The sequence below is a fragment of the Pygoscelis adeliae genome, unplaced genomic scaffold, assembly GCF_000699105.1.
Source record: "Pygoscelis adeliae isolate BGI_AS28 unplaced genomic scaffold, ASM69910v1 Scaffold206, whole genome shotgun sequence".
In the NCBI taxonomy this organism is placed as follows: Eukaryota; Metazoa; Chordata; class Aves; order Sphenisciformes; family Spheniscidae; genus Pygoscelis; species Pygoscelis adeliae.
In genome coordinates, this window is record NW_008825052.1 from 1,050,360 (window position 1) to 1,062,489 (window position 12,130).

The 12,130-nt window shown below is 37.4% G+C and overlaps 1 protein-coding gene across 1 annotated transcript in view; it reads left to right on the top strand.

Moving 5' to 3' along the window:
• Window positions 1-12,130, top strand: part of CDC40 (cell division cycle 40) — a 32,054-nt gene that overhangs the window by 15,747 nt on the left and 4,177 nt on the right. The window contains exons 6-12 of the mRNA XM_009326432.1: window positions 1,487-1,626; window positions 2,913-2,987; window positions 3,657-3,702; window positions 5,085-5,186; window positions 6,482-6,597; window positions 6,680-6,813; window positions 11,947-12,023. Coding sequence (XP_009324707.1) covers window positions 1,487-1,626; window positions 2,913-2,987; window positions 3,657-3,702; window positions 5,085-5,186; window positions 6,482-6,597; window positions 6,680-6,813; window positions 11,947-12,023 — 690 coding nt within the window. The remainder of the gene's footprint in view (window positions 1-1,486; window positions 1,627-2,912; window positions 2,988-3,656; window positions 3,703-5,084; window positions 5,187-6,481; window positions 6,598-6,679; window positions 6,814-11,946; window positions 12,024-12,130) is intronic.

Here is a 12,130-nt window from a genome sequence, read left to right on the forward strand (position 1 = left end):
CCACTTCATACTGTGAAGAGCAGCGTGGAAAAGTCATCTTTCAGGGTACTGGTTTTATTTATTTATTTTTTAATGGTATTAGACACATATATCCCTTTCCTATTTTACAGAGCAAACATTTTAAAGTTATGAGTTTGGCTTAATTTCAGCTTCAGAATTACTGCAGTTTTATGTTCCAGTACTTTCATCAGCAGGTAGTACTTTGAGTTATGGCTTACATACAATTTAGAAAATCACTTGGACTTTATACTTCCTGAGTTCTTAATGTAAATGTTCTTGCTGTCATACTATGAATAATTGTGTATCAAATAATTACCCTATGGAAGCCTATAGCATGTGGTACCTTCAAAGAAAATGGTTTGGTAAGTAAAATTAAGTGATTTTTGGAAACTTACTTCAACTCTCTGCATGCAAAACAGTCCTGCCTCATATTGCTCGGCACAGATGGTTAGGTAAACCAAGTCTCTCTTTGTTTACCGCTTTCTACAGCCAGGCTCAGCTGGAGCATCCTTTCTTACGTGCATTAAAGAAGAAGTGGCTATGAGATTGTTGCTGACATCAGTGCTTCATTCTGTTTATATGTAGTAGATCATGACTATTTATTGAATAGTGACGAGCATAACAAACCTGAAATTTTAGCCACTGAGCCTCCTATAGAATAATTATTTTGTATCCAACTTTTCATGGTCTCTAGCTGAAGTTTCATGGTGAAAGACCTTACAAGATAAACTTTAATCTTCTCAAACACAAACATTCCAGAAATACGCCATTTTGTAGACATGTGTAAACATTGATACTGTGCAGGAGGTCACTTGTACAACCAAAACTGCCATAACAATAACCCAGAAACTGAGAAATTAATTTAATCAGTGCGCAGCTTAATGTCATGGCTCTCCAATACAAGTCTACTCTGAAATATCCATTTCTATGCAGAATGCATCCCTGCACATCTGACTGTCCAATCACTTCCTAAATCTAGCTAAAGAAGAGCTGTTGACTACTGCTGACCTATATTGGTTCACACTGGCCAAATGGATCTCTTTTTCTCTGGTTTGTAATTCTGTCGATGTGACTGACACAGCACAGAGCTGGCTGAATATGAATTGCAAGCAAATGCCAGGGTTAGAGTTGCACATTATAATCTGTGTAGAGTTAATGTAAGCAAACCTTTGCTGGCCAGAGGAACTCTCTTGCTGTTTGATGATGAGTAAGATGTGTAGGGGGGAGATTGTCTTAATGTTCAGATTATCAGATTCAAGCAGACTTTGCAGAAATGACTTAATTTGAGCTTAACTGATGTCCAATAAGATTCCACATGTGTCCTATGAAATGTTTTTTCTTTTTTTTTTCATTCCCTCCCACTTCACAGCATAGCAGCTGTGTTGATAATAACCTTAATTGCGTGTGGCTGTCGAGCCTTTCAAAGATTATAACCTCTTAAAATACAGGCTCTTGGCTTCTCAGAATTCTGTGTTTACCTTTTCAGTTAAGGAAATGTATGACTATCAGGGAAGATCTTATCTTCATGTCCCTCAAGATGTTGGAGTTAATCTACGTTCTACAGTGCCACCTGAGAAGTGCTATCTTCCAAAGAAACAAATCCATGTGTGGTCTGGACATACAAAGGTAGGAATTTGTGTTTGTGAGCGTGCATCATAAAAACCCACTTCACTTTGTGTCTGAAGCTAGTAACTTCTATAAAACTGAAGTATCAGTAGAAGGAAGGAGTATTTTTGTCTTTTCCACATTATGCGTGTAATTGGTGGCATTACACAGTCATACAAGGTATTTGCCTGCTCAAATGCAGTTGTTTACCTGCATATACTTTTTCATGAACATAGTGACTTCCTGACCTCCTTTAAAGGGACAAATATTATTCAGTGACTTCTGTGGGATTTGGAGTTATTTCCTAAACTACCACGTAAATAAGAGTAAGGCTAATTCTAGAGATCCCTGAAAATGCTGCTTTTTTTTTTTTAATAGTAAAAGTACTTAAGGGCTGTTTCATATCAAACTTACGAAAAGTTACATAGGTTTTGTGATTATGATGCATCAGCATTACAGGATTCCCAAATACAGTTATTACCTTTGAGAGGTCTGCCTTGTTAGGAGTTTTCTTTTATGATGCTACTTAATATTTACAGTTTCTTCTTGTGCCAGAGCCCGTAACTGTATACATAATTTTGATATTAAAAAAATGTTTCACCGATCAGATTTTTAAAGCCTATACTCAATTTGCTGCTTCTTTTGCCTCTAACTTTCAGTATTGCTTGAGGGAATATGCTGTGCTGCAATGGACAGCACCTTAATGATACCTGAAAGATGGAAGAAAGGAGGACACAGAGAACACTTCTGGCTTTTACCCATTTTTAGTTGAGTCACAGCTCTGAACTCTTCTTCAATGATTGCTGCATCAAAGAGCTTGTAGCTGCAACTATCAGTGCTTTCCAGAATAACATCTCCTCCCCAAAGTCTAGTCACTCCTCTGCCTATTATCCTATTAGAACAGACTGATGCGTAAAAGAACTTTTTCCTTCAAACAAGAGATGAATAATGATATCAATGAGAGAAGCAAAAGAAAGATGGGCTCACAAATCTAGAAAAGCTGGGAAAAACGGTCACCCAAACCCACAATTTGTATTTCTTTGCTGTGTTTACCACAGTAATGGTGTGAGTGTTGAAGGAGGGTATATATACAGCTGTTGAAATGAATCCATTTGTTGCCAATAACAATTGTTCAAAATGCATTGCTGTTTCTAAAACGGAATGTCAGTAGGTTATTTCTTTTCAAGATACAGTATCTTTATATTTTATGAAGATAAGCTTTAGCTTTTTGCTTAGAAAAGAGGGCAAGTGAACTGAGGAAATATCTAGATGCTCCACTTACTGTTTAATTTTGTCCTTATTTACAGGGTGTCAGTGCAGTTAGATTGTTTCCTCTCTCTGGGCATATACTGTTGTCTTGCTCTATGGATTGCAAAATTAAGGTGAGTTATTCTTCTATTTTCATGTATATATTTTATATCATCATCAAATACAGACAATGCATTTTGGAATACTTAAACATTTGGTACTTCTACCAAATACCTTTTGTCTGTGTTACTTTTATTTTTCTCACTTGATTTTTAAGTTACAAATTCATTGGAACAAAGCTAGAAGTAATACACAAGACTGGGTATTAGAACAGTCAAAAAGTGTTAATCATTTAGTAATAGCATTTAGAAGGTCACAAGTTCCTCAGGTTATTGCCCTTGTTATTATAATAATTCATTTTCTGTGAAGCCTAGTTTTACAACTAGCAATAGGTTTCTGCTGAAGTGTTTTACTGAAGCATTTGTGGTCTTGAACTAATGTCATTTTAGTCCAGCATACATCGTATTAGAAAGCTGATAATATTTTTTTTTTTTCCTAGCAAAACCTTAGGGCTTTAAAGTCGGAATATGGCATGGAGGTTTTAGTTATTTTAAGGGGGTTTTGCTAACAAGGTGACAGAACATTCTTGTGAATTCCTGGGTAGATAGTTGTGATTAATCAGTAGATGTCATATGTTTGTAATTAATTTCTTAAGAGGTTGCCATATATGTTTGTGCTTAATTTCAGCATCATTATTGTTTAACAATTGACATCTTTTCCCCCATCCCTTTTTTTTTTCCAAGCTATGGGAAGTATATGGTGATCGAAGATGTCTACGAACATTTATTGGTAATAGTCTTTTTTTTTTTTTAAACTGATGTATATTTAAAACAACTTCGTGGAAGGATATAATTTAGGTTAGCTTAGTAATTTATCATAGAGAGGACTTGTAGGCATCCAAGACAAATGGTATTCAGTATAATCTTGGCAACGAGAATCGAAAAAGGTGCAAGTTTTTAGTGAACATTTGTCATTATTCCAAGCAATTTAATGTTGATGTATAACACCTTATGACCCTTAAAACATCAGTGTACTGCAGTCATCAATACTTTATGCAAGACTCTTCCAAAGGCAAAATTGTGAAATTAAATTGCCCCATCTTCATGTTGAGAACAGTAGCCCTGTGTATTTTTGCAGTGAGGGCATCTTGTGGTCTGACCCCACCTTAAATAGGTAGTCTCTTCTGTACTGAGTTTCTAGTGCAAAAGCATGGGATTATTTTTTTTTACGGGGTGCCGTCTTTGTTCACGTAACAGGTGCTTTTTAAAGCAGGTAGCTGAGAGAGACAGAGAAATGCAAACTTCTTAGCAGCCTTGAATGCAGAACAAAAGCAGCTGATTCTCCTTTTGAAATGGGACCATTTCTAGAACACTGAATATAAGTTGAGTAACAACAAAGAAGTCTTTTGTCACCTAATATTTCTGATGACAGCAGTGTGGTGAAGATAATGGCTCAAAAAAGGTTCTCTCTCAATAGGCTGCTCTTTCTGAACAGTTTGACTGTTCTTCTCAAAAGGTCCTTATTATCAACCAGATTCACCTGCTATTTTGATATATTTAAGTTACTGTGCCAATATTTTAACTGAAGACATCTCCTACAAGTCTGATGCAGTGGTCAGATGAAAGTATTGGGGTTGAGGGGTAGCAAGGTTAACACCAGATTAAAGCATTCTTAATTTTCTGATCTAATATTTCCCATATTTTGTACCTGTTTTCTAATTTTAAATGTTTCTCCTTTAAATGTATGTCCTGTAGTGTTTGTCTCTCCTTTTTCATTAGATGATGACATTTGTTACAGTATTTTAAACTTCTTTTGCAGCTCTTAACTGTGACCAGAACAATCTTTGAAGCCAACAGTACCTAAAGTTCTGCTTGTATATCAGTTTATGAATGATGCACAGTGGTTGGTTCTGTGCAATGCTATTGTTTCTCTCTCCAGTGCTTTAGAGGTGTGGGGTTTTGGGGGTTTTATTCTCATCGTTTTTTAGGAGTTACTTTTTCTTTCTCACTTGAATCATTCTTACTCTAGTGCTCATGAAGAACTTCAATAAGGAAATATCTTTGTATTGTTAAAGACTGGAGCATTTACCTTGAATAATGTTTTTAAAAAAAACTATTCATTCTAAGCATGAATGGATAAAAGTTTATCATCACATTTTTCCTATCTTGTAGGACATAGTAAAGCTGTTCGAGACATCTGTTTTAATAATGCTGGCACCCGGTTTCTTAGTGCTGCCTATGACCGCTATCTTAAACTCTGGGACACTGAAACAGGTAGGCTTGTATTTGTAGATGCTGTTATTTGGCACTGTGTTTAATTAATAGTAAATATCAAGATATATTATCAGTCAGTTTGTTTCCAATTGTCCTTAGTATCGTCATGTAGTTCAGTGTTTAGGCTTTCATTACAGGATGAATAGTCTTTTTTTCCTAAATGTTTAGTTGTTATCTGTAATGGTGCAATTGACACTACCTATATACCTGTATTTCATATACCTTTTTATTTGAGACGTTTGATAGTTACTTGTAATGCCAGAACAATTTTCAGCAAAAAGACAAAATTTTACCAAATCAGTTAATTGCATGTTTACATTTACAGGCATAAAATTAAGTAATGAAATCACACTTTAGACCTAAATATTCTTAATCTAGAATTATTTCACTTGATCTTTCGGTTAACCTGAACTTGAGTGCTCCAAATAAGAAAAGGTGGTAGAAATTGAGCTGCTGGTATAGGGAATGGAGGGTAGGTCTGATGCTCTCACAGAACTGCCTGGGAGATGCTCTGTAACATTCTGCTCCAGATAGTTTCTTAAGCTAAAAAGATACAGGGTAGATTTTGTCAATATTCTTTTAAACTTAAGTCTGTTCCTAAGACAGGAAGTTTCCATGTTGAAAAAAGACGTTAGCTTTCTTGGTTAGCAGTGCCACTAGTCACATATAGGTGACAGCCAGAAAGGTATAAGTCAAATTCTTCAGAGTCTGAACTCAGTAATTTAGACACCTGAAAAATATATTAAGCTTTCGGACTAAAACAGGCTCCTGTAAGTTACAGATAACATGTAATTAGGGTATTTATGGCTGAGGCTAGGAGAAGAGGTCAGTAGTTTGTTTTGCAGTTGGATTACTGTTATCCTTTTCTAGGCTTAGGATTGAGGAATTCTTGCCTGAGTTTAAGTTTCTTGTCAAGAAGACCTCTGATCCTAAGGAGGTGATGCTATGCAAAGACAGTGGTCAGCTTGTGATATCCTGACCAGTCCTGATGTCCTTGATAGGTCCTGATGACATACAGGGTACTGAGCAGTTATATTGTTTGGAAAGCTGTAGTAATGGTACGGAACAGTTTGTATATGTATGTGTTTATACAGGTGCGTGCATACAAATGTGAAAGTATAATCAAAGAGCAGGGTAAATTCTACCCTCTAATCCTCTCAAGGGCTTTAAAACAAATATTTCCTGCTGTTAGTAAAGTAAAAGTAGAATGAATGGTTTTTATCAATATCTGCAAAGAACTAATCAGCCCATAGAACTTCCAACCTAACGTGCTGTGAATGGCTTGTCTGTTGCAGGGCAATGTATTTCAAGATTCACAAACAGGAAGGTTCCTTATTGTGTCAAGTTCAATCCTGACGAAGATAAACAAAATCTCTTTGTTGCAGGAATGTCAGATAAGAAAATTGTGCAGGTATGTCTACTTAATATCTCTTCCTCTAAAAATTACAATATTTAGTAAAAACAAGGTCTTATTCTGACTTTTTTATTTGTAGTGGGATATTCGAAGTGGTGAGATTGTGCAGGAATATGATAGGCATTTGGGAGCTGTCAACACCATTGTGTTTGTGGATGAAAATAGAAGGTTTGTGAGTACATCTGATGACAAGAGTTTAAGAGTCTGGGAATGGTAAGTTTAAAAATTTGAATTTTAACTTGAAGTATATTATGAGCAAACTGAGAAGAGAGTTTATTTTTAAAAGTATACGTAGCACATAGGATACTGGAGTGTACTGAGTTCTAGCTAGCTGAAGAAGAGCTGAATTTAAATTTCTACAATTTTTTATGTAATTATATATGCAGTAGCTAAAATGTTTCACAATAAAGTAGAACCAGAACAATCTCAGCTATTGTTGTTGCTAATTTCTGGTAACTGTTGAACTTGGGCATATACTCTGCAAACTCCTGCATACTGCCACTCAGTCTAGTTCTTAAACATTTTTGTCCAGTGAAAGGAAACATCCTTTCCAAAAGCTTAGTAAAATACTTTCAATGTCTTTGAAATCATTCTTAATGTCTAATAGTGAATTACTGTCCTACTGTACTGCAATTTTTGAAAACTCTTTTTAAAGCCTACAAAACCTAAATCACTGTATGCGAAGTAAAATGTCTTAAATAGCCTCTGTTTTATTGGTGCAGATTTTATATGGGCATTGGGCTGTATTTATTTTTAGCATTAATTATTAATAATTTATCTTAATATTGTGTCTTTAAAAACTCTAGAGAAATTATTCTAAATTTTTAAAACCAGTTGCTTCCTATCACATTGCTGAATGCTAACCAACCCGTCCTGGCTTAATGCTCAAGACACTTCACAGACTTCCTTCTCTCCCAAAGAAAGCATAAAACAGCCCTGTCAGCCTGAAGCACGTTGCACTCTATTAGTCATCTCTGTTCTCTCTCTTTTCCCCAAGGGTGTATTAGCCCTTAAATTAACCTTTTAAAGAAATGCCTGCTCTGTTACCTTAGTGAGTGTCACTTTTGAAAGCTTTGAACTTGGATGTGCCATAGTATTATATAATATTTGGCCCATGTATGACATGGCTAGTTTAGTGTAGCTTCATTTCTGGTTTTCTGGTAGTCTGGGGTTTTTGGCAATCGCTGATACCCACAGTATGAATACAATAGATGACAGAAAAGTGAAAGTCTGTCTAAGAAAAACTCATAAAAACATCATTTTAAATGGCTTCCAATTTTTAACATATCTGGGGAGAAACCAAATCTCTCCTATCCGAAATGTTTTCCACAAGGTTCTAGGTACTAAGATTTTCAGCTTAGGACTCTGAAGATTTCTCTAGGATTTCAAATTTCTTTTTGAAATAATCACTCCCATATCTTTAGGTATCCATTTCATTTTGCCGTTCACACATGCAAAGCTGTTGCACAATATGGATGCTAGTTCAACAGCTCTGTGACTAATCAGTTCCTTCCTAGCTTCTTTTTTTTTTTTTTTTTAAACACCTAGACAAGAGACTCCAATCTGTGGTATTTTAGTGTTACCCAAGCAGCCAGCAAAACCCTCAGTGTGTCTGTGATCGGCTGCTATCATTGCCAGTAGCAGCGGTGGTAATGACCAAAGTCTGGGAACCCAGGCTTAGGCTAGACATGTAGTGCTGTCACCATATGTCACTCCAAGAGAGCCTCTGTTCAGTATTTCATAATTAGTCCCATGTATTTACTGAACTCCTTAAAGAAAAATCTTTGCAATATCGTATCTGCTAAGGAGTGTCTCCTCTCTGGTGAGTGGGAGGAGGATCTCACTTGCACAAATCTGTTATTTCCTTGAGATTGGATTGCCCTTGTTTTGTGAGCTTTGTGTTGATGGCTGAAATAAATAGCAAAGTGGGTGGATTTAGTCACTCTGTGGGGAAAAGCAGGAAAGGCAAAAAGGTTCTGGCATGGGAACATTGCAACCTGATTGTTCCAGTAGCAGAAGTTTTTTTTCCTTCCGAAGAAAAAAAATACATACTGAGCTTGCTGTATGCTGAAGAAAGAGCTCCCTTGTTCAGATAATAGGGAACTCAACTGTCGGCAATATTCTGTAATACAGTCGTCTAGGATTTTTTTGTTGTTTTATAAAAAGCAAATGTAATGCTGTCTTCCTAGGCACAACTTGAAAACCTTTCTTCGCAACCTGCCACGATATATGTTAATCGGTCTGTAGGCATATTTCTATAATTTCAAGATCCAGATTTTTACAATACATTAAAACTAAGTTAATATATTCAGTACAGAAGCTTTTGGAGCTTGAAAACTTCCATGGCAAATTATTTCATGCTGCACCTCAAATCTTTTTTTCCTAAATTTGTAAGGAAAATTATTTGCAACTTAGGGTGATTTGGTTACTGCACCTTTTGGCATGTTTCCTTATATATTCTTCAGCACAATATTTCTTCAGTATCCTACAGAAACAAAGCAGAAGTAATTATGACCTGAGTAGGGCCTTAAAAGACAGTAACTGAAGCTGGTCTAATTGCTTAGCTTCAATTGTCTAGAGGAATTTTGTAGTATGTTTTGTAAACACTTTGACTTGGCCAGGGCTGATAATGGGATGCCATGTCAGACTTCATCACAGTGGGGAACTTCTCCCCTGAGAATTTAAATCTCCTTTCCCCAGGAGTTCATCCCATGCATAGATTTCACTGTGCTGTACACTGAATTGCAGTTGGTTGGCTGCTTAAAGTTCAGACTGCAAGTATAGGACAGACTCTTGCAGATTAAATGGTTTCTTTAGGAATCTTAATGGGAGTACTTTAAAATCTGTCTGCTTTTGCATTTCATGTGATTGTATCAATACAGCAGTGATATTAAAGTTGACATGGGTATCGTATGCTGTGTTCTTTCTTCTAGAAATGCAAAATGTTATTTTGTCTATGTCTGCTTCATACGCATCTGGTCCTACTTGGATAAACAGTGAAATGATTTGGGCGATTGACCTTGGAGGCTTTTATTTCCTTTTACCTTCAAGTCAGCTAGCAAAGCAAGAACTGTACGTTGGTAGTTTAGCTATTATCCTGGCAGGCTTAGGAGCCTTGTCATGTCTGTAAAACCATACCCCTCAGCAGGCCTTTTCTCTCCATTGTTCCTGGCAGAGATACGGTAGGCTCCTGAGGGAGCTCTTCATGATGTGCAGATCCCAAAATTGGATTGGGTTGGGTTTGGGTTTTTTTCTTCATTCTTTAAAAGGGTTTTTCTCTCTCCTGCTTGGGGAAGAAGTTGTGCTAGGACCCCAGAGTATCACGTTTCTAAATCTTGGCTAGCAGATATTACTTTTGATATTTAGAACTTTTCAACCTTTGAAATGCTATGAAGTGGGGAGAGGACTTGAAGATCTTTAAATTTAAAAATTTGAACAAGCGATATATCACATGAGTTTTGAGGTCAGGCAGCCATGACAGCATCTTTCTTGGTAATTTTTTTTAAAGTTTTTTTAAGGCAGCAGGCTGATATCACTTATTTAGCAATTTGACTGGAAGCAAATTTGAAACATAAATGTATCTCTTTATTCTGCTTAATAGTTTAATGCAGCATATCCTGCAGCTGTCCTAAGCGTGTCTGGTAGGTTTCAACATAAAGCAGAGCCGTCCTGAATAAATTCCAGTAGCTGAGCCTGCCGTCATTTGTGAAGGGAGAAAAGGCAGGACAATCTGTGCTGCATTTAAAGTTCTCACTGCAGTACAATTCAGCATTTGGAGATGCATCTTCTGTGATGAGACTTTTTTAATGGGGCTTCCAATGAGATTGCTTTTACCTGGCATTGAGGACTCCAGATGACCAGTGGGCTGAGGAAGTGTTGGATGTTGGGAGTTGATCAGGATCTGGCCTTACTGCAGCGATGACCTTGTGTCCTCTTGCAGGTGGGGTTTGAAGCTGTTTGGGTATTGCTGCAAAAGGGCAGGATGGGGCACAGGGGGCTGCACTTCCTGTGCTGTCATGTTGGTCAGCCTCAGAGATTATATGGACTTTTTGTTATTCCTTTACAGATTCACTGTCCAACAGTAGTCTTAGGTCTGCCTGTTCGGAAGCCAGTTACCCCTGTGCGTGCTCTTATCCACAGTGTGTTAAGTGGGTTGCCCTTCTTATGCAGAGGGGTAAATGATTTTAACATTTAACTCGCAGGAGCATTTGTGTTGCTTCCTGACAATAGAGCAGCTTCTCACCCCGCTGCCCATGTGCACATTACTTAACACAGGATGACAGGAAATAACTTACACTACAATAAAATAGAAGTGTAATTACCTTGCTAATGTCGACCGTGTTGCCATCCAGCAAGGCTCGGTCAGCAAGTACAAGGCAGCCATCCATGCTCTCTGCTCCGATAGTGTCCCAGCAGCTCTTCTACTGTGCGAATTAGACAACGAAGTCCTAACCATCCCCTTTGTATTAATGAATGTTGCTACAGAACATCTTGCATGTGTTTTCTGCTGAATACATTAATCAAATCTATTTTCTGCTGGAGATTTCTTTTGCTTAATGAGAAAGACACGTGCGTGCCTTCCCTTTTTACCAGCCTTCTAGTGTAGGGTATGAGGAATACTGTGAATATGCACGGCCCATTAGTAATTCAATTTATATAGTCAAAAGCAAATGACAGTTCTGCAGAGTAAGGATTAGACTGTACTGTTTTTTTCCCTAGGTCCACATGCCTTTGTACAGGACAGCGTATGTTCTTATTAAAACGTACACTGGCACAGTCCTGTATGGAATCGAGACCAGAAAGTTCACGGTTCAGTTCGGCTGTGAACATTTGGAACTGGTTGGCATCCCATTTGGGGAGATCAGGAGGAAAAGGGCATTGTCAGAGAGACTCCTGTTTTCCTTTAAAAAAGAAAAAAAAAAAGTCAGAAATATTCTAGTTAAAACCAAACTCAAGTCAGTAAGACATTCCAATAAGACACATGCACGTATCAGTCTGTTCTTGCTACCTATCTAAGAATTTTGTAAGAGCTGCAGTTAAACTGGAGGCAATAGAGTATCTTTGTGTTACAGTTTTACTCTTAACAATTGGAATTATGATTCTGCTTTAGACTCTGGGTCATTTGATGGGTGTAAATTCACTCTATTGGAGGTTATCCTGTAGATGGCTCCACAGATGGAGCCCTCTAGGTGGGCATTTGTAATATTTTTGAACTTTTGCACGTTCTTCCTTTGGACACCACCATACACTCTCCATGGTTCAGTGGCTGAATAAATCAGCTGACTGGAGGCAGCCCTTTGGAAAACCTCCATGTCTTCATGAAACACATACTTCTTCCTTTTGCAGGGACATTCCTGTAGACTTCAAGTATATAGCTGAGCCAAGTATGCATTCGATGCCAGCCGTGACTTTGTCTCCAAATGGTAGGTTAACACTTTACTGCCTTCTTAGGCCTAGTTTACGTAGGCGAGTCTTACTGATTATATCTCTTGATGTTGCCACGTTGCATCCCCCTGCCACCCCACACTAC